At 40.6% G+C, this 24,141-nt stretch overlaps 1 protein-coding gene across 1 annotated transcript in view; it reads left to right on the plus strand.

The window, feature by feature from the left end:
* Window positions 1-24,141, plus strand: part of LOC136863323 (sterol O-acyltransferase 1) — a 115,769-nt gene that overhangs the window by 87,031 nt on the left and 4,597 nt on the right. The window contains exons 9-10 of the mRNA XM_067139710.2: window positions 8,811-9,039; window positions 11,724-11,863. Of these exons, the coding sequence (XP_066995811.2) occupies window positions 8,811-9,039; window positions 11,724-11,863 (369 nt within the window). The remainder of the gene's footprint in view (window positions 1-8,810; window positions 9,040-11,723; window positions 11,864-24,141) is intronic.

Raw genomic sequence — 24,141 nt, forward strand, 5'->3', positions numbered from 1 at the left:
ACCACAATAAAGACGCTTTAATAATAATAATAATAATAATTATGAGAGTATTCGGGGAAGTGCAGAGCGATATTTGATTCGATGACTTCTGCACCAGAAATTAGCCCCATTCACAATGCAGACGTAATGTAACGTAACGTAAACTTAAAAGCTACCGTTAACTTGGAAGTTTGCGGCCATGTTATCTGATGTAACTATTAAAAATGCGCCGATGTAAACTTAACTGCGAGTCCGTAAAATTAAGGGATTGCAAACTCTAAACTCTTCCGGATAATTTTACATTAAGTTTAAGATTATGAACATTAAAATAAGAATAATAATTTACACCACCTTTCCAATACTTGTATTTCCTTATATTTATGATATAAACATTACAACTGGTGGTGTAATTTGGGACATGTTTCGCTTAACTGTCGTAAGCATCATCAGTCGAAATAAATCTTAGCCTAAAGTTAGGTCAGGGCCCCGAACCTAGTGTCCTTAAAATATATGGCACCCTCAGATTAGACATTTACATTATAAAAAATTAAATATCCCCAAAACTAGTGTGAAAACATATAACAATGTTCGTCGTGGCTAGGAGAAGAAAAAAAAAAGCACAATCGTGTTGACAGAGGTTATAAACCTAGAGTATAACATAGAGCTGGTAGTGAAGTAATTACAATCATATAGGATATCATTGCTATTAGTCAGTCAATAAGAATGTTCATACTTAAAAATGATTTTTATATTCATTGGAATGAAGAAGGTAATTAGAATGGTTAGCTAATTAAATCTCATTCTTGCATAGACCCATGAGTCTGATACGAGAAATCACATATTGTAGTTGACTTCGAGTAGTAACACTTCAAACAGGATTGATCACGCCTGAAGCTGCTTATAGGTAGAGGCCAATATCCAGTTCCTTTAAAATAATAGTTAAAGCCGAAAACAGGTGTCCTTATTTTTACTGGTAGTTCAAGATCATAGATGGAGAAAATAAGATGCAATGAGCGTGAATTGAAGTCTCTTTTGTTGGAAGGGTGTTGACTGGTCAACAGTAGCCGCTGGAGGGGGTCTGGTAAGCGCAGTTAACCATTCTAATTACCTTCTTCATTCCAATGAATATTATAATAATTTTTATGTATGAACATTCTTATTGACTGACTAATAGCAATGATATCCTACATGATTTTAATTACTTCACTACCAGCTATATGTTGTACTCTATGTTTATAACCTCTGTCAACACGATTGTGTGTTTTTTCTTTCATTTCTCTTAGCCATGACTAACATTGTTATGTTTTCACACTATTACCCTGCAACTAACAAAAGAACCTGCGCAAAGCTCACTTCCCCGCGCATTCTCTCCGAGTGGATGTCTGACATCATAGGGAGTAGTGGAGGGGGTCACATTCTGTCTGGCCACCGTACTGTGCACACTGTGAAGCGCGGTTACACAAGAGTTTCGCTGTCACTTCTGTATCCGTTTTAGCGCTCTTGTTGTTTTGTCAGTTTTATTCACATTTCTTTCTTTTGTTGTAGTAATTGTAGTCCTATAATTCCTTTGCGTATAGCGTGTACTGTATTGGTAAATGTTTTTTTGTATATAGTGTTGAACAGTGTTACCTAGCGACCTTTAAGGGTCATTACTCATTACGGAGCACATTAACCAGGTGAATGAACTAAATTCTTGACTGTGTAAAAAACAGAATTAGTAGAAGTATCGGCAGTTGTGTAACTGGTATGCCAACACACACACACATCTAAAGCCGCTCAGCAGCGAAATAATTGACGGCAGCCCAGTCTTTCAGCTATATAGTGGTTGTGTAGCATGTTAATCTAGTGAGAGTGTCATTTGAATGTACAGTACTTATGGCTGCTACTTCGAAGTTTGGTAGCAAATCTGGACGGCCTGTAAGGGGATAAGCCAGAGAAATAGTATATAACGTAGCTGCTCACGTACGAGAAGAGAAAACAGTTCATAAACTGAATTATAACGTAGTGGCTTCAACAAGTGAAGCAACAGGGGTTTCAAAGTCACTGGTGAAACATATTTTAGTGGAAGGGAAGACGTCTATGGCTAAGGGTCGTTTGCATTTTTCTATACCTGATGGCAAGAAAACAGTCCACAAGAAAAGGATCGAAACAGACAACTTCACAAAAGATGTGATACGTCGGAAAATACGCGAATTTTACGTAATGAAAAAACTGTACCTACGCTGGACAAATTGAAGCGTATGTTAAAATCTGAAAAGATACTTGACTGTAGCAGAGAGTGTCTTCGACGGTTATTTTGTGTTGTTCATATAATGTCCTCTCTGTGTACGCTTATTGGAACAGTATATTTTTATTTTTATATTTTAAAAAATATGGTGTACAGCTTGGGTATTGTAAGTAGTTCCATTTAACTCAATGCTTAATACTTTGGCCACTTTACATTTACTTTCGTTGTTTTAATTGCATTGCGTTCCCGGCTTTAATGAAAGAATAACCTCAATCGAAGTGCCTGACTGCCGCTACTTGCAGTATGTGTTAACGGCAGCTGACAGCCGGCATGTCTGTCAGCCAGCTGCTCATGTGCTTGTCCTTGATTCGTCGGGTAACATCGGAATGAACTGAAACAAGCTGCGCAAACCGAAGTAGCTGAGGGTTCTTTTGTTTGTTGTCGGTTAATAGTTGTAAGCCTATTTGATTTTTTGTAATGTAAATGTTGAATCTTAGGGTGCCATATATTTTAAGGATACTAGGTTCGGGGCCCTGACCTAACTTCAGGCTGTTATTTCGGCTGATGATGCTTACGACAGTTAAGCGAAACATGTCCCAACTTACAACACCAGTTGTAATGTTTATGTCCTAAATATAAGAAAAGATAAGTATTGGAAAGGTGGTGTAAATTATTATTCATGTTTTAATGTTCATAATCTGATGCCCAATACGGTCTACAATGAGATTTATTACTTGTAAGTTTAAGAACCAGCCAATCACAGCAGACGTAAACATTGTATTTTATGCGCGATGTCATGACTTCTTTCGACGAAACACTTGTAATTCTCTTTCAAAATAATCTGTGTGTGTATGTATGATAAAGCAAAAAAAAAAAAAAAAAAAAAAAAAAAGAATTAGAAAGATTCTGCACTGAAAGAGAATACATGGAAATAAATCTGCTGTAGCAATGATATCTGACTGCAAATGGCGGGAGACAAGCTCGCAGCACTGGCAACCGGGCAAGTGACAGTCCCTGTCATAGATAAAACAGTGTCCCTATATATTTCTTAACATTATGACAGACTACTAGTTTATGAAAACTATATCATCCAAACATCTCATTGGAGTGTGATAGCTAGGCACATAGATGTCTGTAAAGGAGACTTTATACTTCTTTTTATTAGAAAAAGGGATCAAATCTTAAGTTAGTGTCAAATAGTTCAGGTTTCATCTGCATGAACAAAACTAACTGATGAGGTTAATTTCTTACAGTAGATTACCGAAATTGTCCTGAGATAACCTTCTTTGATTCAAGGTATGAACCCATTTTCTGCACAGTTGTTTAGTTTGCCTTTTCAGGTACACAGCTCCCATGAGCAAAGCAAGAGATGTTTGAAGTAATATGAATTCCGCTACCACGTTGTTTGATTCTGTCGAGGTATTAAAATATAAATGTGCGAGATAGCCTAAGACCCGACTTCCATGTTAAATAAAATGGCAGTTTTTTGATTGGCTGCTGTGTACTCCCTACATTCATGGTACGTTCCTCCATTGTGAATACCACAAATTTTACATTAATTTTACAGTTACCTTACGTAGTTAAGTTTACGGTTACATTTGGATTGTGAATGGGGCCATACATATTACGCAATTCTCATATATGTGCTAGACATACTTCATAATAAATATTACATCCTTTAAATTAATGTTACACTATTCCATGGCCGAAGAACTAGTTTGTTCAGCTGATGGCCTGCCTAATTCTCTGCGGGGTATAGGAATGAAATACCTGATTTGATTTTTATTGTGTTTTTTAAGATCATCTAAACTGTAAATAAGCAGTTGTGTTCGAATGAACTTAAATATAAGGTCAAAGCAAAATTCCGCGTGTTCCGTTTTAGATCATCCAAAAATGCGGCCGTTTAAAGTAACTTGAATTCTGTGCTTCGAGCAAGAAGTTCTAATACTAACATTTTGTTGTCGTCATTGGCTTTAACGCATATCTGAGTATAATTTTCTTCCGTATCACTTCACTCGGAACTCAAGGCTGTCTGTATATTGGTATTGTGGATGTGTTTACAGTGACTAAACAGTCCAGTCTTAGCACGGAACAAATGACGACACAGATTACACAGAATTATTGGAGGAGGGCGTGGGTGAGCTGCCCTGATTTTTTGTGTAACTGCGCCGTTTCCCTTCAAATGCCGTGACAGTGCCCGGGATGATCTGTCGCCAGGTTGAACGATCTTCAGCAGGTGATTCAGACCTGTCAGCATAGTATGCTTAAACTGGTCCTTATAGTGCCTCTTAGGATCTCTATGAGGTCTGGTGCCAGAAGAGTGTTCACCAAACACAATCTGATGTGGAAGGCTCGTATAATCCATCTGGCGAACATGTCCCATCCACTTAAGGTGATGACCAGTAATGGATGACACTATTCTATTAGCATTCGCTTTCTCAAGAACAGCTAGGTTGGTGATGTGGTCTTCACACTTGATTCTAAGGATGGATCAAAGCTTTTGTTGGATCAAGGTCACATCGGTATAGGGTCCAAGTTTCACAGCCATACAGTAATGTTGAGATGACAACAGCCTGGTACACCATAAGCTTCGTGTTCACGGTCAGATCTTTGTTCATGAAGACCCGATGTGATAGTCGCCCAAATGCTGCATGCGCAGCACCAATTATCTTCTCCACAGCCTCTTCACAGTTACAGCGCTCAGATAGGGTACTGCCTAGGTATGAGAAGTGGTCTACCTGCTCCAATGATGCATCTGAGATGAAGATGTTAAATTGTGGAAGGGTTGTGCCTGGTGAAGGTTGTGCTAGAACCTCAATTTTTCGAACGTTGAAAATAGATCACATGCACTCTTGTAGCAGTTAACCGATTGTTGTAACTCTTGTGGTGTGAGTGGAGGTGACACATCATCTGCATACAGCATTTTGGTAATCTTTGTAACCTGAGTTAGGCTCTGGGAGCGAAGTCTATCTATGTTGAAAAGACCTCCATCAAAACGGTATCTGATCTCTATGCCTGGATTGTTTGTAGGTAATTCATAGAGCATTGCAGCCACATACAGTACAAATAGCATTGGAGCAAGTACACAACCCTGTTTTAGTCCGTGATTGAAAATCCATCAGAGATCTTTTCCTGATAGCAAGCCTGACTGGTCTTGGAACCGAGTCAAATGCCTTATCCAGGTCATAAAAGACTAAGAAGAGTGGATTTTGTTGCCTTCTACGGTTTTCCTGGAGTTGTCTTACACAGAAAATCAAATCAAGTAGTGCTTCTGGAGGATCGAAATCCACACTGAGACTCTGGGAGGATCTTCTCAGAAATAGCTTGGAGGCGGTTAAGTAAAATTCTTGCAAGAATTTTGCCCACAATAGACTGAAGTGATATACCATGGTAGTTGCCACAAACACTGCGATCTCCTTTCTTGAAGATTGTGATGATAGTGGCATTCTTTAAGTCACTAGACACTTCTCTTGTTTCCCAAATTCCCAAATTTTGAGGATAAGAGTGAAAATTTACGTTTTGAGGGATTGACTTCCAGCTTGAATTAATTCCAGTGGGATGTTATCTGGGTCAGGTGCCTTTCTGGGTTTCAGTTGATTGAGAGCTATACTTGATTCTTGAAAAGTGGGTGGTACTGCCATCCGTGGTTGTTCAGGTTGTTGAGGCACACCCTGAAGGAGGTTTTCAGTGGTAGTGGAAGGGCGATTTAGAAGAATGGAGAAGTGCTCCTTCCAGCGCTCCAAGATTTCATTACTGTCAGTGAGAGAGGTGGAGTTGTCAGCACTTTTCAGTGTACCTGATGAAGACCGAAATGGACCACACAGCTTGTTGATTCCTGCATAAAATTTCCTCAGGTCCCGAGCATCAGTCTCTAAAGTTCGTGAGCCTTCTGTTGCCACCAAGTATTCTTGATCTCGCTTATCTGTGTCTGACATGTACTCTTTTAGTTCTAAATAATGAGCTTTCTTTGTGTTGGAGGACGGGTCTTGAAGATGTCATTGATAAGACACAAAATATCTTCATTGTTGTCGTCAAACCAGTTTTCTCGCTTCTCGTTTACAAAACCAATGATTTTCTCAGCTGACTTAGTGATTATCTTAAGCAGTGTGGCCTATTCTTGCTAAACATCGTTTGAGCTAACTGGATTTTCAGACAGTTGGACACTGATCACATTTTCAAAGTTCGAAAGAAATGGCTTCATCTTGAAGTTTGAATGTGTTAAACCTTCTTCTGGACAACTCTTAGTAAAGCCTAGGTGGTTTAGGTCTGATCGAGATTCTGAGTTTACAAAAGAGAAGTTTGTGATATGTCCAACAATTATAAATATTCCTTGTTGTTCTGGTAATAAGTATGTCCTTATCACATTGCTGGGTAATGATGTAATCAAGGATGTGCCAGTGCTTAGAACGAGGATGCATCCATGTGGTCTTGAAACAGTTAGGCACTCGGAACTGAGTATTGGTAATGAAGGGTTCACGTTCTGCACAAAGACCGAGAAGCACGAGTCCATTGCAATTACAGTTTCCAAGACCTTGCTTACCCATCACGTCCTTCCATAGCCGATTATCTTTTCTAACTCTGGCATTGAAATCGCCAAGGAGTAGAGTTTATCTGCAGAAGATACCTTATTGATGGTTGTGCTAAGCTGATTATAGAACTGACTCGTTACTTCATCATCGGCATCTAAGGTTGGAGAATAGGCGGAGGTGAGTCATAAATTTACTTCCTGACTGAGTCCCCTGAAGACGGCCATCACACACCTGCTGCCAACGTGCAGGTCCGAACTAGGGGCTTCCCGTTTCACCCGTAACCTGCCCTCACCATCCATGTACCATAGCCGTTGGACTTTGGAAAGTAAGTGACATGTGGAAGAAGTGCCACTGGTGTGAATTTGTTTTGGGTGGATCTCTGCTTGCCAAGAAGTGACCCACGTACTATGATCTCGGAGTCTTGTCCTGCGGCACATAAAGAATGTGACGTGCAGGACCGAACACGGAGACTGCAACAAACTGCCACAGACTCAAAAATAAACTGAGGTGCGCCTTCACAGTCAGTTCGCCCAAAATATGTTGCCTCTTCCTCAAGCTCCGCGCGCTGAATTACATCTTCTCCGCCTACACTGCAAGGCAACAGATTGTACTTGTATTAATCCCCAAGTACTGGGCTGCCTCTTCCGTTATCTCCACTGTTCCGAAGTCAAACATCATCTCCACTGCAGATATCATTGAAGTCTTCGCACGTAACCCTGTGCATGGTGCCTATATTACACCCCATAGGACTGGGTATTCACCAGAACTTAGCCGTTACTATAATTCCATGGTATGATAAGGTACTCTTACCCACCCCTTCAACTTGGATGCGCCTGGCTAGAATTATCCATGTAGCCTAATGTTATTGGCTCATGGACCACGTTAAGGAGCTGTCTGAGTCCAGTCTCCAAGGCACAAGTCACGTGCTCAAAACAGTGCAGCACTACCTACTTTCTTATGAGATTTTTACTGTTTGTCTCGAGACTCTCGAGCTTACGCTCGTATTTACTGGGAGAATCTCGAGCGAGAGCATTACGATGGTAGTTTGTCCCCATCAGCAGTGATGCACAACATAACAGTGCAACAGTGTTTTTTTTCCCATGCAGTTCGAACTTTAACAATTTTTGTTGACTGTAGTTTCCCCAGGCATTTAAAAAAAATACAAGTTTTTTTCAGCTCTTGCTCCTGTTCCCATGCTGTAATCATGCATCTCCTTAAATTCAAGACATGTCGCTGAAATGCGAGCAATTTCTCCTGGTACGTTTCTGGTTGCCGCTGAGCCATTGACATTCTTCTGCGAATCACCAACTCCTGCTGTGCCATAAAACGCCTTGTCCAACCATAACTTGCATTATATGGACTTTCAGGAATTTCCATTCTTTCAGCAATTTTTTTTCGTCCTTCAAACTGTAGCATTTCAACTGAAATAGAAAATCCGTCTGCTCCTGTTTTACTTATGTACTCGGTAATATTGTTTTCCAATTCTGGATATTGCACTTTTTTCCTGCAAAATGTGTGCCGATTCTGTGCCTTTTTTTTTAAAGTGCACCTTTAATTAAAATCCTACACCACAATTTTTTTTTTTTTGTGAATATCAGACTTCCTACCTCTCTATTACAATTTTTTTCAGCGTAATACACCACTTGTCATTTAAATTTTGAAGTGTAACGTGCTGTGACATGACCCATGTTCCTCAGTTTACAGCAGTCAACTGCCATGCAAATTATGAATGCTACCGTACTTTCACCACCCTCAGATATCGCTGTACCTGATGCTGTTAGGCGAGCCTTGAACTCTAAGGAATGTACAGCATTGCCACATTTTGCAGAATGAAGCTATGCACTCTTAATCTACAATGGAATTCAAAAGAAAAAAGTTCCCACAAATGTTGTCTCAAAATTCAGGTGCGACTTATTCACGCGAGTGGCCTGTATGTAGATAAATACAGTATTATAAATATTTTAATATATAGATATAAAAGAAGAAAATTAAACATGGGATTATTTACATTAAATTGTGGGAATGAAATTGTGAAATATATTCTACTTATTTTTCCTTTCCTGTTATTTTCACAGGATTGGTGGAATGCAAACTCTTATGCTTCTTACTACCGCATGTGGAATGTGGTTATACATGATTGGCTGTATACATACATTTACAAAGATTGTTTCCTCTTGTTCGGAGGACGCATGCTATCAACAATAGTGGTCTTTCTTGTATCTGCCCTGGTGCACGAATACATTCTGATGTTCGCATTCAAATTTTGTTATCCTGTGCTCTTCTTTGCATTTGGTGTATTCTCAGGTATGTATGTTTTCTTCCTAGGCTTACAGAACAAAACCTTCAGAAATTTAATACTTGAGAAGTCAAAGATTTTGCAGGATCGCAAAAGAAGCAACATGCATTTTTTCTCCCTATTAAAAGTGGAACAAATTAACCTATAATAATCATATAGACTAGTAGAACATTTCAATTTATATTGAATATTTGATTGAGTGTTAGTGCAAGGTAAATTTTTATTATAAACTTGAAAGCTGGTATTTTCTGCAGAATTGGGAACACTGAGTTGTGCTGTGTGTTTTGGGGATCTTCATTTGATTTCCTACGATACTGTGCTCTCTCAGGAGTGTAATCTGGTATTCAGGAAATCCTAATGATGTCTAATGAAGGGTATATGCACTAACCCAGTGGTATTCAAAGTGTTGTACCTCCCATGGACTAGGTTTGTGAAAATGCTTGCTTATGCTGCATTGCTCATTTTAAATTTTTTGTTTCGAAATCCACTCATTCACTTCAAATTTTTTTTCAGTACCAGTATATATACAGTGGTACAATTGTAATTGTTGCATTAATAATACTCGTAAATACACTGACTGACAGAGCAAATGCAGCACCAAGAAGGAGTGGTCAGAACTTTATGCCAATTGTAGGGTAGACTGACGTCACTGAGGTATGCTCATGATGTGAAATGTGCCGCTGTGCTGCGCACGTAGCGAACGATAAATGGGACACGGCGTTGGCGAATGGCCCACTTCGTACCGTGATTTCTCAGCCGACAGTCATTGTAGAACGTGTTGTCGTGTGCCACAGGACACGTGTATAGCTAAGAATGCCAGTCAACGGAGGCATTTCCAGCAGACAGACGACTTTACGAGGGGTATGGTGATCGGGCTGAGAAGGGCAGGTTGGTCGCTTCGTCAAATCGCAGCCGATACCCATAGGGATGTGTCCACGGTGCAGCGCCTGTGGCGAAGATGGTTGGCGCAGGGACATGTGGCACGTGCGAGTGGTCCAGGTGCAGCCCGAGTGACGTCAGCACGCGAGGATCGGCGCATCCGCCTCCGCCGCCAAGCGGTGGCAGCCCCGCACGCCACGTCAACCGCCATTCTTCAGCATGTGCAAGACACCCTGGCTGTTCCAATATCGACCAGAACAATTTCCCGTCGATTGGTTGAAGGAGGCCTGCACTCCCGGCGTCCGCTCAGAAGACTACCATTGACTCCACAGCATAGACGTGCACGCCTGGCATGGTGCCGGGCTAGAGCGACTTGGATGAGGGAATGGCGGAACGTCGTGTTCTCCGATGAGTCACGCTTCTGTTCTGTCAGTGATAGTCACCACAGACGAGTGTGGCGTCGGCGTGGAGAAAGGTCAAATCCGGCAGTAACTGTGGAGCGCCCTACCGCTAGACAACGCGGCATCATGGTTTGGGGTGCTATTGCGTATGATTCCACGTCACCTCTAGTGCGTATTCAAGGCACGTTAAATGCCCACCGCTACGTGCAGCATGTGCTGCGGCCGGTGGCACTCCCGTACCTTCAGGAGCTGCCCAATGCTCTGTTTCAGCAGGATAATGCCCGCCCACACACTGCTCGCATCTCCCAACAGGCTCTACGAGGTGTACAGATGCTTCCGTGGCCAGCGTACTCTCCGGATCTCTCACCAATCGAGCACGTGTGGGATCTCATAGGACGCCGTTTGCAAACTCTGCCCCAGCCTCGTACGGACGACCAACTGTGGCAAATGGTTGACAGAGAATGGAGAACCATCCCTCAGGACACCATCCGCACTCTTATTGACTCTGTACCTTGACGTGTTTCTGCGTGCATCGCCGCTCGCGGTGGTCCTACATCCTACTGAGTCGATGCCGTGCGCATTGTGTAACCTGCATATCGGTTTGAAATAAACATCAATTATTCATCCGTGCCATCTCTGTTTTTTCCCCAACTTTCATCCCTTTCGAACCACTCCTCCTTGGTGTTGCATTGTCACTGTCAGTCAGTGTATATTGTTGCTCATCTGAGTGCCCTGTGTTCGCCAACCCACACTCCTAAGTTGAGAGTCCTGGGACCCCTTTTAGTCACCTCTTATGACAGGAAGAGGATACCACGGTTATTCTACCGCCCCCACCAACAGGGGGTTATAAACAAAGATTTTGCTACTCCGTCTCAACAGAGATTTTTAAGAGCACATGAAATAAAAAAGTAAAAGGAACAATGTGGGTTTATTGTGCAGAAGGCTGCGAATAGTTGACACTTTTACTCACTCAATCACTTTCCGCAAAGAAATTTTCTTCTCTCGCATTATTTTCACTTCTTTTATCCATTTTCCTATGTATCAAAGTCACAACAACGAAAATATCAAGTGAGCCTTTTGAACATGTGGATTACTAGTCAGTTGTAGTCGAGCATTAGCCTACTGCTAGGAACAAACCCAAACCAAGAACATATGCAACAGACCGATTCTAACCTCCATTTGTATCAGCTGACTAATGAACTAATATTATTAGTGAAGATATTTTATTAGTCATGTGTAAATCTTTATGAAACAGAATTTGGTTAACGAATAATTATTTTTATGAGTTCTAATATTATTAGGTAATATGATTAGTTTTATGAAACAGGGCCCTGATGCTGAATAATTCCAGTAGCCATAAACTGCATTTTTGTTTTAGTTCAGGTCTTAAAAAGGGAACATTTGTATTTCAGCGAGCTTGGTGTTTCTGACAAAGGACTCGTCCAAGGGAGGCAACTTGTTCATGTGGCTCACACTGTGCACGGGTACTGGACTTCTTACCAGCCTCTATAGCATGGAGTGGTATGCTCGAATCAACTGTCCACGCACAATTGTAAGTTTCAGTTATTGAATGAGTATTGATGTTTTTAAACATGCTCAAACAACAATTGAGGACCTGAATGCAATAATAGCTTAGTAGATTTGTTTTGAGAAACAGACAGTTAGTTTTCAATTTGAATAAATATAAATACAAATTTAATGTAATACGATAAATAAACATTAATATTTAACAATTAGATAAGACATTCTAAAGTTTGTACTCGATTATCTCTAATGGATACAAGGATAAAATGTGTTAAATTTTCTTAGTATATGCTGTTATTGCATGGAACTCTGAAATACCATATAAATGCAGGTTCTGAGTAATTACGTCAGCTGAATATGGATCAAATATGATTGGAAAATAGGTTTGGATGATACATTGAATTAACATGATTTTCATTCAGTTTAATTACAGTATTCATTTCACTCGTGCATTGCTACAATCAGATTCACTTTCTGAACTTTGTTTCACTCAGCATTGTTACAATCAGAATAATTTTCTGAACTTTCTGATTCACGGCTTACATGCAACACCTTTTCATACCACTCTATATTTTCAGGTTTTAAGTACTTAGCTAAGGATAGTATATCACCCTTCTTTTGTGCTTTCACACCTGTCTTATGTACATTACTTAATTGTAAATCATTGTAAGACAGAACGTTAACCTTCTTATTAATGAACACAAATGGTTGAAAGTTGGGAAGTTATGTAATCTCACGTATTTCTGGATTGAAAATGTATACCCTTTTGCAGTAGGTACTCTTAGAAACACATTTTACAATATTTCTCTTCCATTTACCAGTGCTTTCTCTTCCTTTTCTTCCTCTGCACCTAGGTGTAAAACTTTCATCCACCTGCTTTTCATCAATAGACACATCTGATTCATTACAATGTGAGAAAGTAGACTGAATATGTCCCATGCATAATCTCACTAGCACGCGCCGTTTTCTCTTACGCTGTTGATGCAGGATCGCTCTCGTTCCTTGCAACAACAGCGTAGCACATGCCATTCATTTCTGTCATCCCCTTCCCTCTAGAAGCTGCTTACAGAAATAAGACATAGCTTGTTGGACAACGGAGGGTTCAAGGATTTTTAATATAATGTTTATGCAATAAGAGCATAAGTAGATAACACTGTTATTGTATCCAGGTCCACAATTTGAGAAGGAGAATTGCATGCTCAATATTCTGGGGTCAGGAACTCAAGAGTGAGTTCAAGCTGTTAGTTTCTTATGTCTTATGTCTCAGGATGAACAGCACCATTTCTCTTTAAATTCAAATGTCTTGTTTTTAGAATGTTTTTATAATTTCCTGGTTACATGTGATTTTTATGATGGCTATGATATGTACTGTCCGCACACTTTATCTTGATGCATTTGTGTACGGGGTGAGGAGTAAGGAGGGAGCTGTCCCGGTATCGATAGTGCTGCCTGGTGCTGCCAACTGAATGAAAATGAAATCTGAATTGAATCTAGAATATGATCGATCGATATGAAATTTCTAAACCGTTATCATCTTAAGCCAACAACTATGTCACATACACATTATATAACATTATAAAACATATCTCTCGATGCGAATCTTGTTCCTAGCATGAATTCTATACTTTGGCTTTGATGTGTAAACAACAACAGTACCAGTACGTAAAGTTTACGCCAGATGTCGCACAACGATGCTTAAGCGATTCATAGTTTGTGTTTCAAAGGTTGCCAGTATGAATCTCGAAGATCGCCGAGGTCGACCGATTCAGCATTAGGATGTAAATGCACCAAGATAAAGTGTGCGGATAATATATTAGTTTTATGCATATCTGCCCAGTAGTTCTCCCACTAGATGTCGGAAATTATCATGCTAGGTGCTATTGAGTGCAAAATGGATTTTTATTCCAGTTTATAAAAAAAATGGATGGAAAATGATGTGGTTATTTGAATATTGCTTGCAAAGTGTAAGAATACTGAGTCACAAACATTCCTGATACTGTGTTGAACATCACTGCAACTGAGTCTAACATAACATGTATGATTTGAATACCTGTGTGAAAAGAGGCGCATAGCACTTGTTCAGATTTCTACTGTGGCTTACTCTGAATAAGCTAGTGAAAAGTGATCCACATTTGGGGCTTTTGCACTGGTGGCAAATTCCCCATCAGTTGTTTAGCCAGTCTTTTGGTCAAGGATTTCAAAAGCCTGCCTGGTGGCCATGATCCTCTAGTGTCAAGTTTCTATGGTCGGACATGGGGGTAGCCGGTTCGAATCCTGTTGATGGAAAAAAATGTCACCACCAGAATGTTGACCAGCAGGTTGGGAGAGGTCGTGGTATACAATTTCTAATCACTATATTACATACCAAAATCCTGGATTCAGTACTAAATCTCTCAGCAGTGTGCATGTGGAGCGAGGGCATCTGCTGCTGTTGATGGTGGTTCATATGTCGAATTGAGATGTTAAGCATTGGGCGGACCCCTTGGTGTTGTTATTCAACAAGAGTTGTCTATGTGCTGACAATAGGTTTCACTTTCTCCCTATCTCATTATCACCACCAAATGTGCAGGTCGTCTGTGGGCGTCGAATAGAAAGTCGCACCAGGCGAGCTGAACATCTCATCGAACATGACTAATTAAATAAAAAAAATTAAAGTTATTTCAAAGAAGGAAATTTATTGTAGATTTCCATTGGTAATTAATTTGGATGGAAAATGGTGCCAATCCCTAATTCCTCTTCCTATAAACAAATGTTTGCACCAATTTGTCCTGGAATTCCAACTTTATAAGAATGTTTCGTACGTTTAAAAACTCGCAATTTGTCTACTAATGTCGTTCCATGTCATCTCTCCACTGACAGTTCAGAACATTACAAGTCATTACTTTCATTTTTGATCCGTATTGAAAATAGCGTTCTCACTTAATTTACAAAAGGTATACATTTATTATTCAACCTATTCAATACATACAGTACCACGTTATGTGGTTAATTAGACATAAAAGATGTGAATATTATGGACATGTTTCGCCCTTCTTATTGGGCATCATCAGCATATTAACTTATCTTAAAACAAACATTTTTAAAAAGATAACATTTATGGTTTATAAGAATTGGGCTAAGATTTGTTATGATATTAAAATTTATGGAACAGTGGTTAAAAAATGTGATTGGGAAGTACAAGCACATTTTAAAATTATTGTAGACTAATTTAAAATCTTGTGTAAAAATGTATTTGTATCGATATAAAGTTCTAAAAACGGCGTGTGTCTGGAACTGAAATGGATCCTCTTCGTTGTGAAAGTCAGCATATATTTGCTGCGGTAGCTGCTAACGTAGGTCAGAGGGTGAATTTTGTTTATATTATACGTTCCAACATTAAAAGATAGGTTAAGGAAAGGCGAATGTTATGATGTATCTTCAGTAAGTTGATTGGTTTAAGATTAGTTAATATGATGATGATGCCCAATAAGAAGGGCAAAACATGTCCATAATATTCACATCTTTTATGTCTAATTAACCACATAACGTGGTACTGTATGTATTGAATAGGTTGAATAAAAAATGTATACCTTTTGTAAATTGAGTTCAGAACATACTGCTTAGTCAAACTGTTTGTCTCCTTACTCCCAAGTCTTTCGAGCCCAAAGTTAGGTATGTTTTTGTAACATTACTGTTTTGTCGGAAATCGCCCAGAACAAATCGTCATGCTTTCCCGTGGATCTTTTCCAGTTATCGAATAAAGTAATCTTGGCCATGGTTCCATACGCGGGAACCATACTCATAAGGCCAATATTACCATATTACATTTCTGTGTAACAGAATATGGTAAAATCTTTGATCAATTGTATGTAATCAAATCTATTATTTTGGATACATTGCAGTTATACACTGTATCATGTCACAGTTCTAAAAATGGTGCACTCACAATAGTTCCATGCGAATGCTGCAACTGTAAGTACAGTAATGTTATTGCATTAATACTAAAAAGGAAATCAAAGAAAAAAATTTTTGGGCTAGAGATTGGGTAAGAAGAGGTACAAAGGGAATCCATTAGACTATTGGGTGAACTTCACCTTTCCACTCCAGTGGACTGCTGCAGCAGTCGTTTGTAGTTCAGCTTTCCTGTGCTCTGCTACAGTAGACTGCTAGAGAAGTTCAACCTCCATGATATCTAGTAGTTTTCATGCGAGTCTGTAGTTACTGATTGATTCACCAGTTGGGGGAGGGCAATCAGTTCGAAGGTAAAGGTTCAGTTGACGTATGCACTCGTCATTCCCAGCGTAGTTGCTGTTCACTGCTAACAATTTAGTCTTCTATATGAAGCTTCAATGCATTGTGGTACCGAATTTAGAAGCTGGTACCCTAATATTGGGCAGTGACTTTGAAAAAATGAAGACTTGAAAGATTTAACTCTGGCAATGCTCTGTCCAAAGTCACGGATCTAAGAGAAGGATGGAAACCTTTGGGATAATAAAAGTGAATAATACATGCGCAAATATTTATATTTGACAGAAATTAGTCAACCTATTGTGTGTGTCTTGACAACGTGAACAAATGCGAGCGAAATAGTGGAGAGTTGAAAGTATCTGGTACCACAGGCACGGCCAGCCACCTGCAGCGAGATTCATAGTGTACTGCCCACCCAGCTCCCCTTTGGTTACTAATTTTGCCACAGTGAATAGTGATGATAGAACAGAAATAGAATTAGGCACATAAACTAAATACAAACATTAAAGGAATGCAAAATTCAGAGGGAAAGCCAAGGGAGATTGAACTAACTTCACAAAGATATAAACAAAACTCCAAAATACAAATTTCAAATTCTCAAAATTACAGAACATCCACCCGCATATCACGGGAAGAATCAGGTACAGTATGCAAGAATATATGCGGAGCGAAGTTCTCTGCAAAACTTGGAGTTTCACCTTGTTTTCTTAACACGGCAAAAGCCCGAAAGCCCATATCATGTCTACAAGTATGAGCCATGAAAGCATCAATGTTAACATTAGAAACCTCTATGGAGAGGATATTTTTAGGAGAGTTTCTAAACTCGGCAAATTAAGGAGAAAGAAATACATTCTTCTTCCTTCTTTACGCTTTCTTCTGACATGCCGGGACCATAACATCATTCCCAACCGTGTGAAGCTGAAGCACACGTTAAATATCCCTAAGGCCGGGAGAAGATATCAACGCGCTAGCAAGGCTCTTGTTATTGAGAGATTGCATCACACTCATAAGGAACTGGACTCAGTCTCCTGAGAGTTGTTTCATTTACACCTGCTTTTAAGCAACAGACTCTCGCAGGAATTGTGGTTGTCTTTTGATCACATTACTCCTATACAAGCTGAATGAAAATTCAACTAGGTGTCATTCAGACAGAAATCTAAGCTCTTCGGATTGGCTCAAAACAAGAAGTCCCTCGCACAAACCCGGATGCTAGTAAAATTGTCGTCAATCTTTCCAAGATATCCTTGGGTGAGAACCAAACGGCAGTTCACTCTAAGGGATTTCATTTCGCTCTCGCTCCCTCTAAAATTTCCTCTGAGGAGATAATTACTTCCATTGAGGCAGCCATCCACAAACTACCTGCGGATGAGGCTAAGGAAGTATGACAGATGTGCTGCTGTACCTGTGCCTAATTTAACTAGAGGTGAGAGGAGAGCTCTGAAGAAAATGATGGCCCTGAACTGAACGTTCTCTCACCTAATAAGTGTAATGCAATGGTGGTTATGAACAGTGACGAGTGTAAGAACAAGACCTCGGTTATATTGTCAGAGCCTGTTTTCAGACTGAGCTTGCGTGACCCTACCACTCGTGTGTCCAACACCACTGTGAAGCTCTTAAGGCAATCCTGAGTTTCGCAAGAGAAGGCTAACTACAGGGTGGCGCACGATAAGTCACCTGATTTTTTTCATGAATAACACATTTGTTGTTGACTAGATTTGTAATTTATTGATGTAGAAGTAAAGAATACAGCTTGGAAATACAACCTAATGAATCAAATGTTCAATATGAATGCCGTTTTGTTTTACAATTTCTTCAAGTCGCACACGTGCATTTGTGACGACTCTCCGACACAAATCTTCTGGAATGGCGGGCATAACTCCACAATGATGGCCCTAAGTTGGACTGGATTTTTGGATTTTCTGTGGTATATCTCTTCTTTAAGGAACCCCCAAAGGAAGAAGTCACATGAGTTGATGTCCGGGCTGTGAGGCAGCCACATTCCCCCTCCTTCATAACGTTCTGGAAATCTGTTTGACAATGCCCTAAGGCCAAGTCTCTCGTGTAGGAAATCAAGCACAACGTTGGCAGTATGGGGGGCGTGCTCCATCCTGCATTAACCATTGTGCCTGCAATGGAAGACCTGTGGCCATGAGTTGAGGAAAGAACTGGTTTCGCAGCATGTCTAAATAGCGTTCATCGGTTACTGTAGGATCGAAGAAAAACGGACCGATGATTCCATGGCTTGATATCGCGACACACACGCACACTTTCTCCCTGTAGGTGTCTTTCATGTGGATAATCGCGGAGGTTCACGTGTCCAAAATCGAACATTCTGTTTGTTCACAACACCGTTCACGTAAAAATAAGCTTTATCCGAAAACCATGTGTTGTGTAGCACTGCCTCTTGGTCTTGCTCGATTGCCCACCTTGCAAACTGTAGTCTCCGTTCCTTATCTCTCACAGTAAGCTAATGCGCCACAGCCATCTTGTATGGATACAAGCGAAGCACAGATTAAATAATTCTTTGCACCGATAGGTGTGAAATTCCTAACTCGGCACTGGCTCTTCTTGTTGATTTACTCGGACTATGAGTCAAAGCCACTCGAACTGCTTCAATGTTTTGCGGCGAACGTACGGTACATGCATGTGGCCACTTACACTCTAAAACAGATCCAGTACCTGCAAATTTGTGATGTAATCTGCGTATTGTCTGTGGGCTGGGAGCCCACCATGTGCCGAAATGAGCACGAAACCTTCTCTATGTCAATGTAACACTGTTCGTCGCTGCAAACAGTGACACAATCTTCGTCCTTTGTGCGACGGCCAACCGTCCTTTGTCTGCCATCGCGGCAAACTGAAATGGCAGGCTCAAAACGGAAGCGATGAACTCGTAACGACATCTGGGGTAATTTTCATGAACTGCACGAAGTTAAGTGCACAGTTTGAAAGCTATTGCCCCAATAGTATACTTGTGGGATCAAAATTCAGTCGGGTGACTTATCGTGCGCCACCCTGTATCTGACTCCGAGGGATGCAGTGCAATCTAGATTATGTGGATTTCCTAAAACCCATGAAGAGACTTCCTCTCAGACCATTTATTAGTGCGATAGGTTCTCCTATGTATGCTTTGGCTAAATAACTAAGCAAGTTGCTTCGGCCACATATAGGACGTGCTGAATCGGACGTTAGGCACTCTCTGTATTTCGTTAATAGGTTGTCAACCATAACCCTTCAACCCAATGCACTTCTGATGAGTGTCGTTGTAGAGTCCTTGTTCATTAAAGTGCCGATTTACTCGGTCATGTCTCTCTTTGGGCATCTGTTCCCTGAGGACATTACCAAGCTATTTCACCGCTGCATGACTTCGAGATATTTCTTGTGAGGTGGACAATTTTACGAATATACGGATGGAATAATGGCTATGGGAAGTCCACTCTCACCGATAGTGGCTAATTTCCTTATGGAGCATTTTGAGGAGGAGGCTATTGCTTCGGTGCCCATCAAACCTATGATTTGATGGAGGTATGTTGATGACACATTTGTGGTATGGACAGAAGGTCCTGAGAAACTTAATGTATTTTTGAACCACTTAAATCAGCAACATCCTTCAATTAAATTCACTATGGAGATGGATGCCTTCCTTTCTTGGATGTTCTAGTAAGAAAGAAACCGGACGGCTCCTTAGGACATAATGTCTGTCACAAACCTACTCACACAAATCACTACCTCCATGCAGATTCTCACCACCATCCAGCACAAAAACAGGGCATTGTCATGACACTCACCATGAGAGCAACACAAATTTGTGAGCCATCAAATATCCAGGAGGAGATGGACACACTCAATCACGTTCAAAGGTAATGCTCATAACGATGTACAGATTCATAGAGCCCTGCATCCCAGAGGGACAACTAAGCAAAGCTCACAGAAAGAAGTGAGGGAACTGCCTACCTGCCTCACATTCATAATATCACAGACTGAATTGCCAAGGTCCTCCCCCAAGCACAATATAAAAACAGCGTTTGGCACAGTCACCAAAATTGCTCACAGTTCAGGTAAAAGCCAGGACAAATTGTCTCCACTATTATACCCTGGGATGTACAAAATTCCCTGAACTTGCAGCAAGGTATACATTGGCCAAACATGCTGGTCCATTGGGATTTGCGTCAAGGAACACCAAATAAATTTACGTCTCAACCAACCAGACAAGTCAGCAATAGCTGAGCACGCCCTGTCATCAGGTCAAGATGTCATGTTCCAAGATGTTCGAGCTCTTACCCACACTAAACACTACAGGGAAGCTGTGGAAATATCAAAAAATCCTAACAATTTCAACAGGGACACTGGCTATCAATTAATACGTGGTTGCCAGCCATTAAGGATTTACGTAGGAATTTCTCTTCCTTGTCATTTCTATATTATTTTGTTTTGATGTTTTCCAAATTTGTACATTCATCATCACCGGTTGGTTCATTCCAAGCTATGGGTTATGTGTTAATATCATACTTTCATAACGTGTGCACCGGTTATGCCTCCGACCCTCTCACACTGTCTCACATCATTATCATCCTCTGGTTTTCTCCACATACTTTCTTTCCATTCTTCAGCTCTGTTCTATTCTATCCTGGTCTCCTTCATTGCATTTTATTTGATTAGTTTCTATTAATTTCTTCTACCACATTTGTCCCTGATTTGTCTGATGTCTTCTCTGATACTTCACACACACACACACACACACACACACACGCACGTTGTGATAAAACATCTTAATTGGAGCTTAATGTTGTCTTCAGATCCCACTTGGAGCATTGTGCCAGCATACAGTGAACCACCTGGTGACGAACGAGTGTACCACTACAGCTCCAGCAGTAAAGCATTCTTAAATTGAAACCCTCCTTATTGTAGAAGACTTCCTCGTGAACAGTCGAGATTTTCTTCTGAAGATGCAGAGCAAAGTTCTCTACAAAATGTTTCACCTTGTTTCTTGACACGGCATAAGCCAAAAAGCCCGCAAGTCTGCAAGTTACAGGCCGTGAAAGCATCAATGTTAACGTATTTGCAGTGTATGTTTCAAAGAATAGTCAAATATTTGACTAAAGAAAAATACTGTGGGGGCAAGCTTCGACCCATCAATCACTAGCTTATGACCTGGACGTTACTGCCACGGCTTGTACATATATTTAAAATGGATCAAATCGGTGGGGATACGTTGGCAACTTCTCCTTGTAAGTTGTAGTTACTGATTGTCGGTCTCTCGCCATTCCTGTTGGTCCTCTTGTGGGCTGCGTATTCTCTGACTGTGTTCTTGAATTTTCACTCTTCCGTAGTCTCAGCATTATCGAGCTCGATAGCTGCAGTCGCTTAAGTGCGGCCAGTATCCGGTAATTGGGAGATAGTGGGTTCGAACCCCACTGTCGGCAGCCCTGAAGATGGTTTTCCGTGGTTTCCCATTTTCAGACCAGGCAGATGCTGGGGCTGTACCTTAATCAAGGGCACAGCCACTTCCTTCCCATTCCTAGGACTTTCCTATCCCATCGTCACCATAAGACGTTTCTGTGTTGGTGCGACGTAAAGCAAATGGCAAGAAGTCTTGGGCATTGAAATTCCCCATTGGGGTAGTCTTTTAGTGTTTCAGGATTCTGTCCACTGTCTTTTCCAGTTCTGCGTAGATGTCATGCCTATTGGAAGGTGCATGGAAGTTAACAACTGTGTACTCCGTATGTTCTCCCATTTGGGGATGAGGAAGACTTTATGTATTTGGTTATTCTGCTGTTGACAAAGCCTGTGCGCAGATGAGGCACTGTCCTGGCTGTCCCTTGTAGATCCTGTAGCCCTGTGATTCCATGCTTCTTTGTCTACAAATCTAGTCTCTTGCTGTGCTGTTATTTCAATCATTATTGACTAGGGCCCGGTTTCTTCAACGAATGTTAAGTGTTAACTCTGCTGTTAAGGAGATTTAACACATAATTTAACAAAATGGTCGTCTCATCAAGAATTAACTCTAACGAATTGGTAATACTTGTGTTAAATTAACCTGGCAGTACCCCTGTGTTAAACCTCATAACAGCTGCTAAAATTTCAAAGTGGAGGCATGGTAAGTTTGAAGCTTTACTGTTGTATGAAGACTTTTTATAAACTGAAGAAGCCAAAGGACTACCCATACTAAGAAATAACGACTTTTTAGAGTTTGTCAGAAGAAAGATTTCTAATTACCAAAGCCATAATGAACAAAGTACTAGACGATATTAAAAAGAGGTTAGAGTTTCCAACAGATTGAAACTAATCAGCAGTTGCTTATAGATTTTACAAGGAGGGGTCAGACCCTGCGTCCAATCGATTTCAACGGCCTTAATGTAACTGTTGGGGGACACTCAGCTCGTGTATAAGGGTTTAGGTCAATACGCTTTTGTTTTCGAAAAAAAATGAGGACAAATGTCATAAAGCAGGCTCGGCTTCGGACCACGTAGAGGTGATAGAACACTAAAAAATGCGAACAAATTTAACTTAAACTTGTCAGGTCCGCAACCTAATAATTTCCGAAAAAAAATTATGAATCCTCCGATTCTAATGCAACGCTTATATACTTGAAAAGTTGCAGCCCAGACGAGTGGAGCAGTGGCTGAGTGGTCATCGTACTTGTCTACGAACCGCGATGACGAGAGTTTACGTCCTGCTGTAGCCACATTTTTTCTTATACAAATTAAATTGTTATTTCAGGAAATGTGAAGGTAAAAATGTGAATAAAAATAGTAATCAAATTGCAGTGGAACTTTATTTTCTACAGTACCTCAAATTAATATATACATACAGAGAGAGATCCAGCAGTAACTGTGAGAACGTTTAGGCCTATATTAATTTCAGGTAGAAAATAAAGTGGTCCACCTCTGTGGTGTAGTGGTTAGTATAATTAGCTGCCACCCCCTGGAGGTCCGGGTTCAATTCCTGGCTCTGCCACAAAATTTGAAAAGTTGTACGAGGGCTGGAACGGGGTCCGCTCAGCCTTCGGAGGTCAGCTGAGTGGAGGGGGGTTCGATTCCCTCCTCACCCATCCTGGAAGTGGCTTTCCGTGGTTTCCCACTTCTCCTCCAGGCAAATGCCGGGATGGTACCTAACTTAAGGCCACGGCTGCTTCCTTCCCTCTTTCTTGTCAATCCCTTCCCATCGTCCCATCCCCCGACAAGGCCCCTGTTCAGCATAGCAGGTGAGGCCGCCTGGGTGAGGTACTGGTCATTCTCCCCAGTTGTATCCCCTGACCCAAAATCTTGCTCTCCAGGACACTGCCCTTCAGGCGGTAGAAGTGGGATCTCTCGCTGAGTCCAAGGGGAAAACCCAGCCCTGGAGGAGATTAATAAGAAGAAGAAAATAAAGTGTACTGCAATTTCCATAATATTTTTGTTCCAATTTTTAAATAACGTTCCCTCAAGTATTAATTTATTTTGCGACGAGACTCGAACTCACGTCTACGAGGTTTGCATACAAGTACGATGACCACTATGCCACCACTCCGTTTGACTGTGATGTAACTCCCAAGTATATATGCTTTGCATTGGAATCGGGGATTTGTCAATTTTTCAGAAGTTGTTAGGTTGCGGACCTGACATGTTTAAGTAAAATTTGTTCACCTTTCAGTGCTCTATCACCTCTACTTTGTCCAAAGCGGATTCTGTGTAATGACATCTGACCTCATTTTTTTCGAAAACGAAAGCGTATTGACAATCACAAAGAATGGGTACCATCCACCTAATCAATACTTTATTATATCTTGTTACTAAGCAGTACCGGTTTCGACCTTCACAGAGGTCATCCTCAGCTGGTCATAAAATCTGAAGTTAACTTAACATATAATTTTAAAACATTACTAAATCTAATGAAGAATGTCACATGATGTGAGTGATAATATTAAAATATACAATATATAAAATATACAATGATATGATGTCTCTTCTGGTTTAAAAACAAGCGTCAATGTTCTATGACATGTATATGTTACATAAAATTCTAGTGTACTGTTCGTGAGTAGTAGATAATATGATGGAATGTAATTTCAACCCGTAAAATGTTATGGCATTCTTGAGGTAC

Source organism: Anabrus simplex, chromosome 2 (assembly GCF_040414725.1).
Source record: "Anabrus simplex isolate iqAnaSimp1 chromosome 2, ASM4041472v1, whole genome shotgun sequence".
NCBI lineage: Eukaryota > Metazoa > Arthropoda > Insecta > Orthoptera > Tettigoniidae > Anabrus > Anabrus simplex.